Source organism: Manihot esculenta, chromosome 7 (assembly GCF_001659605.2).
Source record: "Manihot esculenta cultivar AM560-2 chromosome 7, M.esculenta_v8, whole genome shotgun sequence".
NCBI lineage: Eukaryota > Viridiplantae > Streptophyta > Magnoliopsida > Malpighiales > Euphorbiaceae > Manihot > Manihot esculenta.
This window is the reverse complement of record NC_035167.2, coordinates 11,481,664-11,501,982: the sequence shown is the minus strand read 5'-3', so window position 1 is coordinate 11,501,982 and position 20,319 is coordinate 11,481,664. Positions and strand designations below refer to the sequence as shown.

Below are 20,319 nucleotides of genomic sequence, written 5' to 3'. Positions count from 1 at the left end.
ACGGTTGATATTGAAATTTTAAAAAAGAAAGTTACTTATAATATCAAATAAAATATAATTAATTTATTAATTAAATGTTAACAAAATTATATTTAGTAATTTAAACAAAATAAAATGGAATCGTAAAGATCATATGTATTGAATTTTTTTTAATTACCCAAAACAAGTCACCATCTCATTTTCTTTTTAAATAAAAGAAATAAAGGTTAAAGCCTCAAGGGGCCGCGTGACTCATGGGTTTTAACTTTCTTTTTCTAGTGTAATTCCCTTCTTTCTCTTTTCTTTTTTTAAATAAAATTTTCTTCCGGTCTAAGCAAATTATCCATAAGTTTCACATAATATTTTCGTAAGTTATTTTCCTCCCTCTTTCTTTTCTCTTTTTAAACAGATGAAAAATTCTTTTCTTTTTATTTATATTTTATTTCCTATCTCATTTTCTATTAATTCAAACATGATACAAAAAAATTCTTTATTTTTTTGATTTCTTTAAAATTCTTCTTGTCTTTTAAATGGAGGAACCAGGATTCTGATAAACCACTGATTTAGCTTCTACAGTAGCTGCTCCAGAATCCAACCAAAGATGCAAATTAGCATCAATGAGCCAATAAGAAATGCCATCACTAATACCAACTTCGATCAAATGATTCCTTCCCATCCAAAAGAAACCCTAAAAATGGCGTCAAATCGAAGTCATAAGTGGGAAGATCAAATGCACCAATAGCCACTGCAGGTTTCCAAGACAATGGATTAATCCCGCCGGAGAAAATGACCGGAATGGAACTTCTGAGGCCACAAACTTCCCATCAAATTGTCACGAAAACTTCTCAAAATGCTCCATTACGGCGCAATGTAGTCAAATTGTTCATTCTAATGTAGGTAATCAATGGATTAGAGTATCAAAATTCGTCGTTTTCGTGAATCGACACGTAATGAACATCGGAATCCCCTTCGATTGTAAACCAATAGCCTTTACTGTTACGAAATGAAGAAATCGGAATTATCAAATCAGCCGGCGATTCATGTACATCGTTCGCTCTAAATCCTCCCATTAGGCTTTGTTTTTGAAGGAAATTGCTTCTGTGAGCACCCTCGATTAACGGAGTCTTAACGGCGATATCCTTGTAAAAGAATAGGGTGATGTCCACATGGTAAACGCCGTTGTAGACGTTATTAACGACGTTTTCGAGCATGATAGTGAATGTTCCTCTTCGCGAGAAGAGAGGAGTAACGAGTAATATCCTTTCTAACTGTCCAGGTGATTCCAGAATTCGTCGGCTCGGCGGTGATGGTGCGGAGGACTTCAGCTCCGCCGAGCCACAAGCCACAGATGCGATCATACTTGTCGCCGCCGCGGGATTTGAAGCGAAACTCGAGAGTGAGGTGGAGCCAAGGAGGAGGGCAGCCCGAGAGTGGAGAGTAAGGGGTGGAGTAGGGAGGACGGTTGACGGTGTTGGCGAAGGTGTGGTGAACAATGTGGAGAGCGCATGATGGGGTCAAATGATCAGATGGTAAAGGATGAATTAGTTCAAAAAATTCTCTGTACTTGGGTTGGAGAAAGTGGGTCTGGATGTCGCTGATGATTGCCTGAAGACATGGTCTGGAGATGTTGAGAGTGAAAGCGGAAAAGCAATGGCTGTGAGGAGGAGAAGCAGAAAACAAGTTCTTTCCATTTTCAGTTCTCGTGAACTGGAGCAGAACCAGGTAGTTGCTTGTTAGTTATATCCTTTAGAAAAAGAAGATGGTTCCAACAATCTTAAATATCATATAAAAATTTCTCTAGAATTAACAGAAGGGAACCAAAAACCTGTTTGCTTTCTGGGTTTCTGTTCTTATTTCAAATGAAGGATTGCACCTGCAGGGTTAGCAACGGTGGCTGAATCCTCTCAATTTGGATAAGGTTGCAAGTTCCAGTCTCTCCTCCCTCATTTATAAACTCTAAAATCAAACGGGGATGTGGACATAAGCAAACAGTCATATGATTGCCAACTCAGGACAAACATTTAGATAGTAACAGTAGAATAAAGATAATCCTGCAGAAACATCAGTTTCCTTTCGTGCAGATAGCTCTAGAAACTACTAATTCTTGGCAACAATGGATGGGGACATAGTATTAATGGTGGGAGACTCATGGGCAAAGATAAATTTAGGAACTAGAGATGCAACCATAGCTTAAATCATCTGCAGAGAGTATGCCATGAGTAACTGCAATAGTCCTGGAGTAGCAAATGGATATATCCCTGTAAATCAACCTCTGATTAGTGTTTGATTCACCAGGAAAACTAGCTTGCTGCTCCGCAATCGGCATCCATCCATTGGTTTTCTGGAGATTGTCAATAGTCCTTGACATGTTATTGCCATTAGACCATGTCTCCAGAAAAGTATGAGAAACATTTGCAACAATTCTTCCTGGTATTGTTGTAGTGATCATGTTCAGAGGATACTTCCTTTTAACAATAACTCATTTAAGCAACTCTCCCCTGTCATTTAACACCTGAATTTCCTTGTTTACCTTGATTTTCAATTTAACAAATTTTCTAGTTGCATTTTTTTGAAATTGTATAAAGCTCTGGAACCTGAACTCCTGCAGAACAAGAGTAGTTAGGTTCCCTGCAGTTGATATAACCCATCCCTTGGATTCACTCCCTCCCTTCCCTTTTACCTCAAATGACCCATCAAGCCGCTTAACTTCTTTCCGGCTTTTCAAAGCAAGTGAAGGATTATGAGCAACCACGGTTCCTGCGGTGACAGAGGATGAGCCTTTATCTAACCAGATATGCAAATTTGCATCGACAAGCCAATATGGAATAACATTGCCTACTCCAACCCCAAATTCATGAACCTGACCATCCAAAACCTTCTCTAGAAAAGGTGTCACCTCAAAATCATAAGAAGGGAGATTAAAAGCACCAATAGAAACAACTGGTTTCCAAAACAAAGAATTAAACACAGATGTCAACACAACTGGGAATGGCAACTCTGAGCCTACACTAGCCCCATCTATTGTAACAAATACCTCTCTATAAGCACCATTGCCTTGCAAAGATATATTGTTCATTCTCAGGTAGGAACTTGGTGGATTTGAGTACCAAGACTCATCATTTCCATGAAATGAAACATAAAGTTCCAGAACAGCACGGTGGGTGTTACACGGAACTAGGATTTGCTTTGAAGGCAAGTCTATTTCATTTTTCATTCTGTACCAAAACCCAGTGTCTCCATCATCAGAAATTGGAATAATCAAGTCAGCAGGAGTATCATAGAAACTCAACACACCTTCCAGCACACTATCCCCATCTCCATTTGCTTCTTTTTCTGCTAAAATTGGAAGGCTCAGATCATTCCTGTTTAATGAAACAGTAATGGAGCTATTTTTGTAGAATAAGACAGTCACGCTGACATTGTAAACACCAGTGGAGACATTGTCAACAATACTTTGGAGAATCATTGTGAGATTAAGGTCTTCTTTTGCAAGAAGAGAGGAGTACCTAGTGATGTCCTTCTTGACCGCCCACGAGTTTCTTGATTTGTCGATGGTCAGCTTGGGTGTGATGGTGCGAAGCAGCTCTACGCCACCAAGCCATAACCCAGATATGTGATAAGAAGTGTCGTTGCTGCATCCAGCATTGATGGAGAGGAGCAATCCGAGGGTGGAGAGTAAGGAGTGGAAAAGAGATAGTTCGTGGTGTTTGTGTTGTTGGTGAAGCTGTGTTGGATAATTGGATGGGTGCATGATGGTGTCAAATGATCAGATGGTAGAGGAGGGGTGACTTCAAAGAATTCTAGGAATTCTTGCAAGTTGAGAGCGGCAGAGGGAGAGACTAGTGTGAGCAGAGTGAAGAGAAGTAGGCAGAGAAGAATGACAACTGTCTTCATTTTCGAAGCAAGAGAATGCTTTCTTAGGTGTTTGATTTCAGGCTCTTTGTTATGCATATAAATGCACTAGATGGGGTCATAAATTATGCATGCCTTACCAAGCTCAGTATAATGTCTCTTAAAACAGCTAATTTGTACTTTTAGAGAAATATAGTGTGAAGTAGAAACAGTTAGGATCTTTTCTGTTTATGGTGTGGAATTCTGCAATTGCACAAATTCATTCTGCATGTGTACTTAGCTGACCTTCAGCATTAGGAATTAATTGAACACCTTTCAAAATTCAAATGCATGACTCATAATTTCTCAATTACACCAGAACATGCAAATTGTCTGTGAAACAAAAAATGCATCTGCAGATCATACGAGGACTAATTTTCACTACAAAACCCAATGCCTTTATAAGGTTAGTCATCTATTGATTTATACTAGTTGAGAATTTGCATATTATAGGCCTTGTATAGAATGCTAGAGAACTTTATCATGTTGGATGGATTGTAAAGAGGAAGGCAAAGAAGAGGGAGGAGGAGAAGGCAAGGAAGCTCCCCTGCTTACAAGAAACTGTGAAATGTCAGTGTAGCCAAGTGTTCTAGCCATGTAGAGTGGAGTAGCACCTCGGTTACTCATTGCATTAACATTAGCTCCTCTGCCGACCAACACCTCAACTGTCTCTAAACTGCCACCCTCCACGGCGAAATGCAGGGAGGAATGGCCTTCATTGTCCTGGCATTCCAAATCTACACCAAATTCAACTAGCATTGATACTATATCTTTGTGCCCTTTGATAGCTGCTGCATGCAAGGCTGTGAAGCCATATTGATCTTTGTAGTTTTTGTTTGCACCTTTCTTTAGTAATGATTCAAGGTGTTCCAAGTTCCCTCGCCGGGCCGCCATTAGCACTACTTCTCCACGTTCTCCTCCTGCGCCGTCGTCAATAAAGAAAGGTTCTTAATAGTGTAGACTGAAGAACAAGAATTATTTCAAGCTGGATTCTTTACTTTGTGACTATACTTACATGTCCCTTGTCCCGAGCAACATCAAAAGCTGAACGGCCATGATTATCTGCGATTGTGGGGTCAGAACCCATCTCAATTAGCATCTCTACCATCTTATGGTCACCATTTGCCGCTGCTCTATACAGTGCAGTCCTGCCATCTTTGCTATTAGCATCCTTATCTGCACCGGATTCCACCAGCACCCTAGCGCACTTGATATTCCCTCTACCTGCCGCGAAATGCAACGGTGTCCTGCCTTCTTTATCTCTCAAATCCAATGGCCCAAAACTATCCAATGAATCCAAAACTTCGTCCGTCCGATCAAATGCTATTGCCACGTGCAGCTCGCTCCAGCCCTTGGATTGCCACTTTGCGTCCATTTGATGAAAGCCCAGCCCACATCATCCGCTTTAGCCCGTGCGTCAATCTTCAACCCAGCTTCAAGCAGTAAGTTCACCATGCCCTCAGGGTCAGCCAACTCAGTAGCAACTCGAAGGAGCGACTCAGCCTCTCTCGGTGTGACAACTCAGAAAGTATCGACCTCTGCCTCTTTATTATATTCTTCAGTGAGTTAACATCCCCACAGCTGACAGCATGCCGGAGAAGAAACGGACCGACGAAGGCAACCTTGAGCTTAAAATCTTGAGTTGACCAGAGAGGAAGGGAAGAGAACCATGAGTTGAGAGAATCGGGGTTAGTCAAATCGGATGGATTGGGAGGAAACGGTGCCGTTTTGATGAGGAAACGGTCGAAGGGAGAACGAGGGAAAGAGGATGGGAGATGGGTTTGTGGTCTGAGTATGATTTGAAAGATGGTAGAGGATGAAGGAGGGATAAGCCCAGTTGGTGGATTAACCAGGAACTTGTGCGGCGATGAAGTTTGGACCTTGAATGCTATTGGGGTAGTGGCGGAGAGAGACCTGAGACGAACCTCTGAGTCTGATACTTCGATGAGCGGCCTCTCCATTAATGGAGATAGAGAAGTCAGAAATGGGGAAATGACCTGTATGCTGTGATGATTAATGACGAGGAAAGATATTCCCCGAAATTAAGGAATTAAAAATATTAAGCATTGCCATTTTTTTCCCACTCCATCTGATTTCGTAAATATTAATATTAAAAATTCATAAATAATTAATTATCATAATTTCAAATCTTTCCAAATAAATTTTACTCTATATATATAATTATTTTTCTTTTTATGAAATCTAAATTTGATTATATATATAATTTAGATTAAATATTTCATATTTCTGTATATTTTTAAAATTAAAAAATTAAAAATATTACCATTTGCTGCATTACTATTTATTTTTCAATTGATTTCATCCTTTTGGTAAATATTAATTTTAAAAATTCATAAATAATTAATTACCATAACTTTAAATCTTTCCAAACAAACTTAATTATATATATAATTACTTTCCTTCTTACTAAATATAAATTCAGAATAAACATTTAATATCTCTGAACATCCCCAAAACCAAGAAATTAAAAATACTACAATATGTTGCATTGCCATTTTTTTCTAATTGACTCTATTTTTTTTATAAATATTAATATTAAAAATTCATAAATAATTAATTACCATTAACTTCAAATTTTTCCCACCAAACTTGACTATATATATAATTTCTTTCCTTTTTACTAAATCCAAATTCAGAATAAATATTTCATATCTCTGAACATCCCCAAATATTACATTGCCATTTTTTCCCAATTGGCTCCATCTTTTTTTATAAATATTAATATTAAAAACCCATAAATAATTAATTACCATAACTTCAAATTTTTCCAAGCAAACTTGACTATATATATAATTACTTTCCTTCTTACTAAATTCAAATTCAGAATAAATATTTAATTTAATATAAAAAATATATTTTATAATAATATTTATAAATTTTTTTATATATATTTTTATTTAAAAATTTAAATTTAAATATTCTTTAAAAATATTATATTTTTTAAATAAAAATTATTAATGAAAAATATTTTTTATATAAATTATTAATTAAAATATATAAAATTAAACGGGTTCGGATTTTATTCGGATAATAATAATCGGGTTTGGAATGGATTCGGATAGTTTAAATTAATTTTTAATCGGGTTCGAAACGGGTTCGAATATTACTAATATAAATCAGGTTCGAGTTTGGATAGTTTAATTTCCGCGGATACCCTACCCATTTACATGCCTATATCCCATGTCTTTTAATAAGAATTGCATAGGATTTCAACTAATACTCTTTAAAATAAAATATTTAATATCAAAATTTATATAATATTTATTTTAATTAATTTATATTCTATAAAAAAAATTAATTTTCCATCTTATAATTTTTATTTTCACTTTTTTTTAATTATTTTAAAATTATTAATTTTTTTAATTATAACAACATATAAATAACTATCATAATCTATTTAACTTTATCATAAAATAATATAATAATAAGTGATTTAAGTGATTGTTTTAAAAATATGATAAAATAAATTATTAAAATAATAACATCAATATACAAAATGTTACAATAAAACTTATAAATCTTATACAATAATTATGTAATTACTACAATAATAGCAATTAGTGGCCAAAAAAAAAGTTTACTACTATAATTAATGAAAGTTAATTAAAAAATTTACTACAATAATGGAAAATGAATTTACCCCGTTTGGCACTCTTAATAAAGTGCGGATACCAATCATAGAACGTCAAGCAGAGTTAAGTAAAAAGTACAAAGCGAAACCGTTCAAAACTTTCCCTCCTATTTCATCCACCTTCCAAACTCTCCTCTCTGACACTGCATCATCACATTTAATTCCTTCTATGTATAACTGGCTATCCTCGATGAAGCCAGCCTTAAATTTCAAGTCCCTAAACGTCCCGACACCAAATTTCGCCCCCCTTACGCATCTCCTATATCTTACTCGCTGCCGACGACGACGACGACGTTTTAGACGAGCTTTCTATTATGAGCGAGTGGATCTCGGGGCTGAGGCGGACCAGGGTGAAGAGAATCCCGGGTGAACATGTGAAGAAAGAGAAAGAGACAGAGAGCAAGATGGATGAAGATGAGAAAGGATTGGGTGATCGAGCGGTGCAGGCTAGATGTTCGATGAATGGACTGAACGGATTGGGTGAACATGTGAAGAAAGAGAAAGAGACAGAGAGCAAGATGGATGAAGATGAGAAAGGATTGGTTAATCGAGCGGTGCAGGCTAGATGTTCGATGAATGGACTGAACGGATTGGGTGAACATGTGAAGAAAGAGAAAGAGACAGAGAGCAAGATGGGTGAAGATGAGAAAGGATTGGGTGATCGAGCGGTGCAGGCTAGATGTTCGATGAATGGACTGAACGGTGGAAATTCGGTGTCGAAGACTGGTCAGTCAGTTCTGTTTGTTTCTTATGTAAGTTTTATTAATTTGAAGGCTATATCAATTCAATGTGGTATTAGTATGTTCAATTTTTCCAGGAGAGAGCAGGAAAGATACCTCTTTCAATATGGGAGTTGGGTGTTGCCTTTTGTATCTAATTGCAGCAAGTAAAAACGAGTTTTGCAGATGAGGTTGCAAATGGAAACCCTCCTCCAAAATACCAGCGAAGAATTGATTAACAAAAACAATATCTCTAAGCTGTCGAAACCAAATGATATGTTTGCGTACTCTGACACTGATTCTCCACAAGGGCCACAGTTTGAATCTCAATACATACCGGAGTCCTCAACAGTTTCAGCGGTTGATCAGTCTTTGAAGTGCGAACCACCTGAAAAAGAAGAGTGTTCAATGCTTAATATTTTTTAATATTAATATTTACGAAATCAGATGGAGTGGGAAAAAAATGGCAATGCTTAATATTTTTAATTCCTTAATTTCGGGGAATATCTTTCCTCGTCATTAATCATCACAGCATACAGGTCATTTCCCCATTTCTGACTTCTCTATCTCCATTAATGGAGAGGCCGCTCATCGAAGTATCAGACTCAGAGGTTCGCCTCAGGTCTCTCTCCGCCACTACCCCAATAGCATTCAAGGTCCAAACTTCATGGCAGCACAAGTTCCTGGTTAATCCACCAACTGGGCTTATCCCTCCTTCATCCTCTACCATCTTTCAAATCATACTCAGACCACAAACCCATCTCCCATCCTCTTTCCCTCGTTCTCCCTCCGACCGTTTCCTCATCAAAACGGCACCGTTTCCTCCCAATCCATCCGATTTGACTAACCCCGATTCTCTCAACTCATGGTTCTCTTCCCTTCCTCTCTGGTCAACTCAAGATTTTAAGCTCAAGGTTGCCTTCGTCGGTCCGTTTCTTCTCCGGCATGCTGTCAGCTGTGGGGATGTTCACTCAGTGAAGAATATAATAAAGAGGCAGAGGTCGATACTTTCTGAGTTGTCACACCGAGAGAGGCTGAGTCGCTCCTTCGAGTTGCTACTGAGTTGGCTGACCCTGAGGGCATGGTGAACTTACTGCTTGAAGCTGGGTTGAAGATTGACGCACGGGCTAAAGCGGATGATGTGGGCTTTCATCAAATGGACGCAAAGTGGCAATCCAAGGGCTGGAGCGAGCTGCACGTGGCAATAGCATTTGATCGGACGGACGAAGTTTTGGATTCATTGGATAGTTTTGGGCCATTGGATTTGAGAGATAAAGAAGGCAGGACACCGTTGCATTTCGCGGCAGGTAGAGGGAATATCAAGTGCGCTAGGGTGCTGGTGGAATCCGGTGCAGATAAGGATGCTAATAGCAAAGATGGCAGGACTGCACTGTATAGAGCAGCGGCAAATGGTGACCATAAGATGGTAGAGATGCTAATTGAGATGGGTTCTGACCCCACAATCGCAGATAATCATGGCCGTTCAGCTTTTGATGTTGCTCGGGACAAGGGACATGTAAGTATAGTCACAAAGTAAAGAATCCAGCTTGAAATAATTCTTGTTCTTCAGTCTACACTATTAAGAACCTTTCTTTATTGACGACGGCGCAGGAGGAGAACGTGGAGAAGTAGTGCTAATGGCGGCCCGGCGAGGGAACTTGGAACACCTTGAATCATTACTAAAGAAAGGTGCAAACAAAAACTACAAAGATCAATATGGCTTCACAGCCTTGCATGCAGCAGCTATCAAAGGGCACAAAGATATAGTATCAATGCTAGTTGAATTTGGTGTAGATTTGGAATGCCAGGACAATGAAGGCCATTCCTCCCTGCATTTCGCCGTGGAGGGTGGCAGTTTAGAGACAGTTGAGGTGTTGGTCGGCAGAGGAGCTAATGTTAATGCAATGAGTAACCGAGGTGCTACTCCACTCTACATGGCTAGAACACTTGGCTACACTGACATTTCACAGTTTCTTGTAAGCAGGGGAGCTTCCTTGCCTTCTCCTCCTCCCTCTTCTTTGCCTTCCTCTTTACAATCCATCCAACATGATAAAGTTCTCTAGCATTCTATACAAGGCCTATAATATGCAAATTCTCAACTAGTATAAATCAATAGATGACTAACCTTATAAAGGCATTGGGTTTTGTAGTGAAAATTAGTCCTCGTATGATCTGCAGATGCATTTTTTGTTTCACAGACAATTTGCATGTTCTGGTGTAATTGAGAAATTATGAGTCATGCATTTGAATTTTGAAAGGTGTTCAATTAATTCCTAATGCTGAAGGTCAGCTAAGTACACATGCAGAATGAATTTGTGCAATTGCAGAATTCCACACCATAAACAGAAAAGATCCTAACTGTTTCTACTTCACACTATATTTCTCTAAAAGTACAAATTAGCTGTTTTAAGAGACATTATACTGAGCTTGGTAAGGCATGCATAATTTATGACCCCATCTAGTGCATTTATATGCATAACAAAGAGCCTGAAATCAAACACCTAAGAAAGCATTCTCTTGCTTCGAAAATGAAGACAGTTGTCATTCTTCTCTGCCTACTTCTCTTCACTCTGCTCACACTAGTCTCTCCCTCTGCCGCTCTCAACTTGCAAGAATTCCTAGAATTCTTTGAAGTCACCCCTCCTCTACCATCTGATCATTTGACACCATCATGCACCCATCCAATTATCCAACACAGCTTCACCAACAACACAAACACCACGAACTATCTCTTTTCCACTCCTTACTCTCCACCCTCGGATTGCTCCTCTCCATCAATGCTGGATGCAGCAACGACACTTCTTATCACATATCTGGGTTATGGCTTGGTGGCGTAGAGCTGCTTCGCACCATCACACCCAAGCTGACCATCGACAAATCAAGAAACTCGTGGGCGGTCAAGAAGGACATCACTAGGTACTCCTCTCTTCTTGCAAAAGAAGACCTTAATCTCACAATGATTCTCCAAAGTATTGTTGACAATGTCTCCACTGGTGTTTACAATGTCAGCGTGACTGTCTTATTCTACAAAAATAGCTCCATTACTGTTTCATTAAACAGGAATGATCTGAGCCTTCCAATTTTAGCAGAAAAAGAAGCAAATGGAGATGGGGATAGTGTGCTGGAAGGTGTGTTGAGTTTCTATGATACTCCTGCTGACTTGATTATTCCAATTTCTGATGATGGAGACACTGGGTTTTGGTACAGAATGAAAAATGAAATAGACTTGCCTTCAAAGCAAATCCTAGTTCCGTGTAACACCCACCGTGCTGTTCTGGAACTTTATGTTTCATTTCATGGAAATGATGAGTCTTGGTACTCAAATCCACCAAGTTCCTACCTGAGAATGAACAATATATCTTTGCAAGGCAATGGTGCTTATAGAGAGGTATTTGTTACAATAGATGGGGCTAGTGTAGGCTCAGAGTTGCCATTCCCAGTTGTGTTGACATCTGTGTTTAATTCTTTGTTTTGGAAACCAGTTGTTTCTATTGGTGCTTTTAATCTCCCTTCTTATGATTTTGAGGTTACACCTTTTCTAGAGAAGGTTTTGGATGGTCAGGTTCATGAATTTGGGGTTGGAGTAGGCAATGTTATTCCATATTGGCTTGTCGATGCAAATTTGCATATCTGGTTAGATAAAGGCTCATCCTCTGTCACCGCAGGAACCGTGGTTGCTCATAATCCTTCACTTGCTTTGAAAAGCCGGAAAGAATTTAAGCGGCTTGATGGGTCATTTGAGGTAAAAGGGAAGGGAGGGAGTGAATCCAAGGGATGGGTTATATCAACTGCAGGGAACCTAACTACTCTTGTTCTGCAGGAGTTCAGGTTCCAGAGCTTTATACAATTTCAAAAAAATGCAACTAGAAAATTTGTTAAATTGAAAATCAAGGTAAACAAGGAAATTCAGGTGTTAAATGACAGGGGAGAGTTGCTTAAACGAGTTATTGTTAAAAGGAAGTATCCTCTGAACATGATCACTACAACAATACCAGGAAGAATTGTTGCAAATGTTTCTCATGCTTTTCTGGAGACATGGTCTAATGGCAATAACATGTCAAGGACTATTGACAATCTCCAGAAAACCAATCGATGGATGCCGATTGCGGAGCAGCAAGCTAGTTTTCCTGGTGAATCAAACACTAATCAGAGGTTGATTTACAGGGATATATCCATTTGCTACTCCAGGACTATTGCAGTTACTCATGGCATACTCTCTGCAGATGATTTAAGCTATGGTTGCATCTCTAGTTCCTAAATTTATCTTTGCCCATGAGTCTCCCACCATTAATACTATGTCCCCATCCATTGTTGCCAAGAATTAGTAGTTTCTAGAGCTATCTGCACGAAAGGAAACTGATGTTTCTGCAGGATTATCTTTATTCTACTGTTACTATCTAAATGTTTGTCCTGAGTTGGCAATCATATGACTGTTTGCTTATGTCCACATCCCCGTTTGATTTTAGAGTTTATAAATGAGGGAGGAGAGACTGGAACTTGCAACCTTATCCAAATTGAGAGGATTCAGCCACCGTTGCTAACCCTGCAGGTGCAATCCTTCATTTGAAATAAGAACAGAAACCCAGAAAGCAAACAGGTTTTTGGTTCCCTTCTGTTAATTCTAGAGAAATTTTTATATGGTATTTAAGATTGTTGGAACCATCTTCTTTTTCTAAAGGATATAACTAACAAGCAACTACCTGGTTCTGCTCCAGTTTCTTCAGTGCCCAGCACGAGAACTGAAAATGGAAAGAACTTGTTTTCTGCTTCTCCTCCTCACAGCCATTGCTTTTCCGCTTTCACTCTCAACATCTCCAGACCATGTCTTCAGGCAATCATCAGCGACATCCAGACCCACTTTCTCCAACCCAAGTACAGAGAATTTTTTGAACTAATTCATCCTTTACCATCTGATCATTTGACCCCATCATGCGCTCTCCACATTGTTCACCACACCTTCGCCAACACCGTCAACCGTCCTCCCTACTCCACCCCTTACTCTCCACTCTCGGGCTGCCCTCCTCCTTGGCTCCACCTCACTCTCGAGTTTCGCTTCAAATCCCGCGGCGGCGACAAGTATGATCGCATCTGTGGCTTGTGGCTCGGCGGAGCTGAAGTCCTCCGCACCATCACCGCCGAGCCGACGAATTCTGGAATCACCTGGACAGTTAGAAAGGATATTACTCGTTACTCCTCTCTTCTCGCGAAGAGGAACATTCACTATCATGCTCGAAAACGTCGTTAATAACGTCTACAACGGCGTTTACCATGTCGACATCACCCTATTCTTTTACAAGGATATCGCCGTTGAGACTCCGTTAATCGAGGGTGCTCACATAAGCAATTTCCTTCAAAAACAAAGCCTAATGGGAGGATTTAGAGCGAACGATGTACATGAATCGCCGGCTGATTTGATAATTCCGATTTCTTCATTTCGTAACAGTAAAGGCTATTGGTTTACAATCGAAGGGGATTCCGATGTTCATTACGTGTCGTTTCACGAAAACGATGAATTTTGGTACTCTAATCCATTGATTACCTACATTAGAATGAACAATTTGACTACATTGCGCCGTAATGGAGCATTTTGAGAAGTTTTCGTGACAATTTGATGGGAAGTTTGTAGTCTCAGAAGTTCCATTCCGGTCATTTTCTCCGGCGGGATTAATCCATTGTCTTGGAAACCTGCAGTGGCTATTGGTGCATTTGATCTTCCCACTTATGACTTCGATTTGACGCCATTTTTAGGGTTTCTTTTGGATGGGAAGGAATCATGTGATAGAAGAATTTTAAAGAAATCAAAAAAATCATGAATTTTTTTATATCATGTTTGAATTAATAGAAAATGAGATAGGAAATAAAATATAAATAAAAAGAAAAGAATTTTTCATCTGTTTAAAAAGAGAAAAGAAAGAGGGAGGAAAATAACTTACGAAAATATTATGTGAAACTTATGGATAATTTACTTAGACGAAGAAAATTTTATTTAAGAAAAGAAAAGAGAAAGAAGGGAATTACACTAGAAAAAGAAAGTTAAAACCCATGAGTCACGCGGCCCCTCGAGGCTTTAACCTTTATTTCTTTTATTTAAAAAGAAAATAAGATGGTGACTTGTTTTGGGTAATTAAAAAAAATTCAATACATATGATCTTTACGATTCCATTTTATTTTCTTTAAATTACTAAATATAATTTTGTTAACATTTAATTAATAAATTAATTATATTTCATTGATATTATAAGTAATTTTCTCTTTTAAAATTTCAATATCAACCATATTTTAAGTTATTTTTAAGATGAGTACAATAAAAAGATTAATGAAAAAATTATTTTTTAATATATATAAAAAATAAAATAAATAAAAATTATAGGATAAAAAATATAATATTTTGAATTATATTAATATATTATCCATAATTAATAAAATAATTATTTTTATTATAAATTTTACATTTAGTTTTTAAATTATTTCATAGAATCGGAAATATTTTTTTTTAAAATTACATTTTGTTAAAATTACGCTCAAATGTCAAGCATTTTATGTTTAAAACGTTACCAGAATAAAGCTGAAAAATTACAATATAATAAATTTACACTTTAAATGTATACCGTATGTGCTCTTAAAAATATAAACTATTATTAATTTCAAAAAAAAATATAAAATATTAATAAAAATTATCAGCAAGTCGTTATTGATATGCATAATAACCTAATGTTTTTAACCTGAGGCATAGAGCACAACACTAAGGCAAGAGGAGAACTTTGAGCAGCAAGCATTAGGGCTGAGCGTAAGTCGGTTTGAACCGAAAAATCGAACTGAATTGATCGATTTCGGTTTAATAGTTCGGTTAATAGGAAAATTCGGTCCGGTTCGATTAATATTTTTCAATTTATTTAGTTTTCGATTCGGTTCAGTTTAAACGTGTTAAATAATCGAAAAACTGAAAAACTGATTTTATATATATTTTTATTATTTAAAACACTAAATTGATTTATATTTTTAAATTTTATATGAATTTATATGAATTTTTAAATATTATTCTTATATATTGAGATAATTTTTATTGATAAATTTATGTGAAACATTTATTGAATTATTCTATTGAAATTAGAAGCAAAAAAAATTTTAAAAAATATAGATTTCAGTTTGAATCGAACCAAATCGATTTTTATCGGTTCGATTTGATTATATTTTTATAATCGATTTTTTCGATTTTTAATATTTTTACAATTTAATTTTTGATTTTTTCAGTTCGGTTCGAAACTGAACCGACCGATTGCACAGCCCTAAGCCAAACATAACTCTTTGACTTTGATTTTTTGGAGTGAAATTTTATTAAAAAAATAATTAACCATATATACATTAAAAATAGGAGGTAAATAAACTAAATTTAATTCATTAAAAACTTGTTTAAATTTAACTCAATTTTTAAATAAATCAAATTGAAATTTAATTTTTAAACTCATTTTATAAATTATTTAAACTTAAATTTTATAATATTCGGTATTAGTATTATAAAAATAAAAGAAAAAACTCTTCCCTTTGCCATATATAAACTTCCACTTCCATGCTAAACATCATAGACAGTTTCTAGTTCATATCCTCTTCTCTTTTTCTCTCTACAGAGTTCTTTATATCACAGCAACTATGGCAAGCATTTCACAAGCATCAGGAGTAGATGCTCTAGGCCTAGCAAACATGATCATATCAGCCGCAAGAAACGCTACCACACACCGGAAAAACTGCGAGCAGCTCGCCGAGCACGTGAGGCTTATCAGTAACTTGCTAGAGAAGTTGAAATCCACTGACCTAATCAACTTGCCAGCTACACAAGAACCCTTGGAAGCCATGGAAGAAGCTTTAAGAAAAGCTTTTGATTTGGTTGAAAGCTGCAAAGATAAAAGTTAAGCTTTAAGAAAAGCTTTTGATTTGGTTGAAAGCTGCAAAGATAAAAGTTATCTTTATATGCTTGCTATGGGATGGAGTGTCGTTTATCAGTTCAGGCAAGTTCAGGCTGAGATCGATCGTTATCTCAAGATTGTTCCTTTGATTTCTCTTGTTCATGAATTTCGGATGCAGGTATTTCTTTTAATTTTCTTGTTTTTATTTAAAAAAAAAAAAAATCTGTGGGCACTAGACACTACGAGACTGCCTGATTGCACCAGATATCGAGTTTTTTGCCATTTTCTGGGAAACGGGCAAGAAGAATTTGTCTTCTGTCTCTTTTTTTATAGAATAATTAAAATGTACTTATAGAATAATTTTATCTTTTAAAAAAAATTTCGAAAAATTTTTAATCAGAGAGATTATTTAATAATCCCAATGCATATGAGTTTTAAAAAGGTTTTTATATAGTTGATATGTTACGAGAAAATTAATTAATTAATTTATAAAATATTTTTGATATTTTTAAAAATATATTAATTAATTTTTTTATTAATTTTAATTATTAAATATTATAAAAAATTAAAAATATCAGTAATATAAAAATATTAGTTAATATACTTTTAAAATTTTAAGAGATTAATTAATAAAATTTTTAAAATTATAAAAATTAAATAATAAAATAATTAATTATTAAGATTAATAGAGTGATTAGTTAATAAATTTTTATAATATTAAAATTATTTTAATATATTTTTTAAAATTACAGTATTAATTAATGCGTTTTTTCTAAAGTGATATTTTTTTTCCCTCCCTGGACAGAGGACTATTATAGATGAATATTCTAATCTCTAAATTTTATTGAATTATTATTATTGTTTAACAAATATAGAATTATTATGGTCGGTGTGATTTAACAGAAAAATAGTGCAGAGTCTGCTTTATGCTTGAGCTATTTTTCTTTTTTGTCAAAGGCCAAGAGAATCTATTTAGACCAAACTTGTATTTTTGCAATTTATCTATTTTTACATCAGAAACTTTTCTTTTGAAAATGGGTTCCATATGTAGCTATATACCTTCGTCGTTGAGCGACCAGCAGAAAATAAAGTTCTGGTAGAGCAAAAAGAGAAGAAGAACTCTAAATCTGATGAATTTCCAGGAGCAAAAAGAGAAGAAAATAAACATCATAATCTTTATGAATATTTAAAATATTTTTCAAATTAAAAATATTATAAATAAAAATTTTATCTCCTAGCGTTGTTATTTTTTAATTAAAATTTTAACGAGCTATCACAGAATATTTTTATTAATTAACGACTTTTTTTCTTAGATTAACGATTCATATAATAATTTTTTTATATGCTTCTACATGTTTTTATAGTATATATAATAATGTAAGTTTTCTTCTGTACTCCTTTTGTAACTCGGTACTCTCGCCTTTTCCTCTTTTTTAAACCTAACTTCTTATTTCACCTTCTCCATTAGAAACGATCTGCGTCAATTAACTATCGATAAATAAAAAAATATAGTTGTCTCTATTAATTTGACAGTCAATAGTAAAGCGGCTCATCCCGTCAAAGATCGGAATAATAAAAAACAATGATCGTTTAAGATATGTTTATGTATATATTTTATATATATATATATAAACAGAATTTAAAATTGGACTCACAGATTTAATCTGGTAAGTGCATTTAAGTGAATTTGAGAGAACTCTCATATTCTAGTCTCTCAATTTCCAATGCCCATTCTAAAAAAAAAATTAAAATTATTTACTTATTCAATTTTTTATAATAAAGCATGTTAAATTTAATTTTAAATTAATTTTTTTTATAAATTTGACTAACATATATTTAAGTTAATAATTTTCTCAATGATATTTTCTAAAGCATATTATAGTAGCTATCCATGATTTGTTTTTTTTATGTTGAATATTCTTCAATAGGTATGGTGTATGACTGAAATACTGCATTTCCCTTTCATGTAATAGAAATTAGAAATCGCTTATGTTTACAAAAAACAAAGAAAAAGAGAAAACAAAGAAAAAGAGAAAAAAAAAAAAGGAGAAATAGTATCACAGGGACTTGTGGATAGAGGGCTAAGTTGACATATGTCGCCGCTTCACGGGATAACATAGGCCGCACTTAATCAGACCGCTTACATTGCACGGGATAACATAGGCCGCACTTAATCAGACCGTTTACATTGCACGATGTGCAGGTCCTAAACCCATGCTTCTCAGAGTAGATCTGACACGGAACAACTAGTCTTGGATTTTATGGCAGACTTGGACCGGGGCTAACTTTTATATTTTAATTATTATTTTGGATATTTTAGGTATTTTTATAATTTTGCATATTAGAGTTTTATTTCTATTGTAAATAGCCTCCCTTGGCTATTAGGATTTTAGACTCCTATTAGGATTAGGATTATTTTTGCATATTAGAGTTTTATTTCTATTGTAAATAGCCTCCCTTGGCTATTAGGATTTTAGACTCCTATTAGGATTAGAATTATTTTATTTCTATTATAAATAGCCTCCCTTGGCTATTAGGAACTCACTTTTCACTTTTCAATCTTTGAGGAATTTCAATAAGACTTTTAGTCTTTCAGCTTATCTTTTCTCTTATTTCGCCTTAACCAAACGATATTGGTTAAAATTCCTGACGGAGTCTAAATAGTTCTTCTTTTCTCTTATTTCGTCTTAACCAAACGATATTGGTTACAACTCCTGACAGAGTCTAAATAGTCTTACATCAGATTGGTATCAGAGCGAAGTTCGACCATGGCAGATAACCAAGAGGCGCGACTTGCTGCGATTGAGGCATCCTTGGCAGAATTGAGGGAGATGATCGGACAACTGACCCTGCAGCAGGGAATCCACCAACCCGCCGCCGCCGCACATCCCCATGTGGCCGCCAATCCTGTGGCCGCCATTCCTATGGCCGCCAATCCTGTGGTCGTCAATCCTATGCCTGCAAATCCCCAACAGAACTATCAGGAAGGTTACAGGATCAAGGTAGACCTTCAAAACTTTTCTGGTTCATTAGATGTTGAATCTGTTCTTGATTGGCTGGCAGAGGTTGAACGCTTCTTTGAAATTATGAACGTGGAAGAGGAACGCAAGGTTCCAATTGTGGCCTATAAGTTGAAAGGGGGTGCAGCAGCCTGGTGGAATTCGATTCAAAACGAACGCTATCGGAAGAGGCTAGAGCCCATACGAAACTGGGTGTTGATGAAGCAGATGTTTGAACAACGGTTCTTGCCTAGCGATCACGCTCAGGTTTTATATAATCGGTATCATGACTGTGTACAAGGGAACCGAAGGGTGGATGAGTATACCGAGGAGTTTCTAAGGTTGCAGGCGAGATGTGAAAACTGTGAGAACGAGGCCCAACAGGTTGCTCATTATCAGAGGGGGCTGAATCACGAAATTCGTTGTATGATGGGAGTAGCTGCGATTTTCACCCTGGCAGACGCTATTGAGATGGCAAAAAGGGCAGAAGGGCGTGTTGATTGGCAGCCACGACAGCAGCAGTACAACCGGAATTTCAATTACAGAAACTCTAGTTCAACAAGGACGCAGCAATATAGAGGCAACTACAGCGGGCAGCCTTCTAAGGTTGTAAATTCTGGCAACCCTCCGAATACCATGGAAGAAAGGAGAGACAGTAAGGGCAAGGCAGTCACCACTACAACAGACAAAGGAGGCAGCACCAATCCTTACCAGAAGCCAACGGGAGACATCTGTTACCGGTGCAGGCAATCTGGTCATCGATCAAATAATTGTCCAGAACGTAGAGGAGTTAATGCTGACCGCCGGCAGGTTAATATAGTTGAGCAGGTGGCTGAAACTGACGAGGAAGTGGATGACGATGACGGATCTATTGCTGGTTCTGAAGATGGAGAGGTCACCTATGTGGTGAAGAAGATCTTATGCTCAACAAAACAGGAGGACGAGATACAAAGGAGGAAGATTTTCCAGGCAAAGTGTCGAGTAAGAGAGGCAATTTGCAGGCTAATTATAGATAGCTGCAGTTGTGAGAATCTGATAGCTAAGCAGTTGGTAGAAAAATTACAGTTGCCTACACAGCCTCACCCCTCACCATACAAAGTCGGATGGATTAAGGAAGGTCCGACAATTGAGGTCAACAGAATCTGCAGCGTGCCTATCTCGATCGGTAAATCTTATAC

General features: G+C 36.5%; 3 protein-coding genes and 4 pseudogenes across 4 annotated transcripts; 4 read left to right on the top strand and 3 right to left on the bottom strand.

Moving 5' to 3' along the window:
* Positions 1-231: 231 nt before the first annotated feature.
* On the bottom strand, positions 232-1,853 carry LOC110619685 (annotated as a pseudogene).
* Positions 1,854-2,003: 150 nt separating this feature from the next.
* LOC110618544 (peptide-N4-(N-acetyl-beta-glucosaminyl)asparagine amidase A) lies at positions 2,004-3,987 on the bottom strand. The gene is given in 1 exon segment (XM_021761689.2): positions 2,004-3,987. A coding segment is annotated over 1 exon segment (1,587 nt). The 5' UTR covers positions 3,731-3,987; the 3' UTR covers positions 2,004-2,143.
* Positions 3,988-4,309: 322 nt separating this feature from the next.
* LOC122724026 lies at positions 4,310-5,935 on the bottom strand (annotated as a pseudogene).
* Positions 5,936-7,836: 1,901 nt separating this feature from the next.
* Positions 7,837-8,480, top strand: LOC122724025. 2 transcript variants are annotated; one of them, XM_043958240.1, is made up of 2 exons: positions 7,837-8,248; positions 8,340-8,480. In XM_043958240.1, the coding sequence occupies exons 1-2, from the start codon at positions 7,837-7,839 to the stop codon at positions 8,429-8,431; spliced, it is 504 nt and encodes a 167-aa protein (XP_043814175.1). In that variant the 3' UTR covers positions 8,432-8,480. The 2 variants fall into 2 exon arrangements, with proteins under 2 accessions (XP_043814175.1, XP_043814174.1); XM_043958239.1 differs by having other exon boundaries at positions 8,322-8,431.
* A 210-nt stretch (positions 8,481-8,690) lies between these two features.
* On the top strand, positions 8,691-10,333 carry LOC122724027 (annotated as a pseudogene).
* Positions 10,334-10,653: 320 nt separating this feature from the next.
* LOC110618968 (peptide-N4-(N-acetyl-beta-glucosaminyl)asparagine amidase A-like) lies at positions 10,654-12,639 on the top strand. The gene has a single exon (XM_043958238.1). The coding sequence runs from the start codon at positions 10,913-10,915 to the stop codon at positions 12,497-12,499; it is 1,587 nt and encodes a 528-aa protein (XP_043814173.1). The 5' UTR covers positions 10,654-10,912; the 3' UTR covers positions 12,500-12,639.
* A 153-nt stretch (positions 12,640-12,792) lies between these two features.
* LOC110618967 lies at positions 12,793-14,030 on the top strand (annotated as a pseudogene).
* The last annotated feature ends 6,289 nt before the right edge of the window (positions 14,031-20,319 follow it).

What these genes read in the sequence shown, in the direction of transcription:
- LOC122724025 (XM_043958239.1), top strand. Translation starts at nt 7,837, where the DNA reads ATGAGCGAGTGGATCTCGGGGCTGAGGCGGACCAGGGTGAAGAGAATC. An exon ending in AAATTCGGTGTCGAAGACTG is followed by an intron (nt 8,249 to 8,321) that starts GTCAGTCAGTTC and finishes ATGTGGTATTAG; the next exon opens with TATGTTCAATTTTTCCAGGA.
- LOC110618968 (XM_043958238.1), top strand. Translation starts at nt 10,913, where the DNA reads ATGCACCCATCCAATTATCCAACACAGCTTCACCAACAACACAAACAC.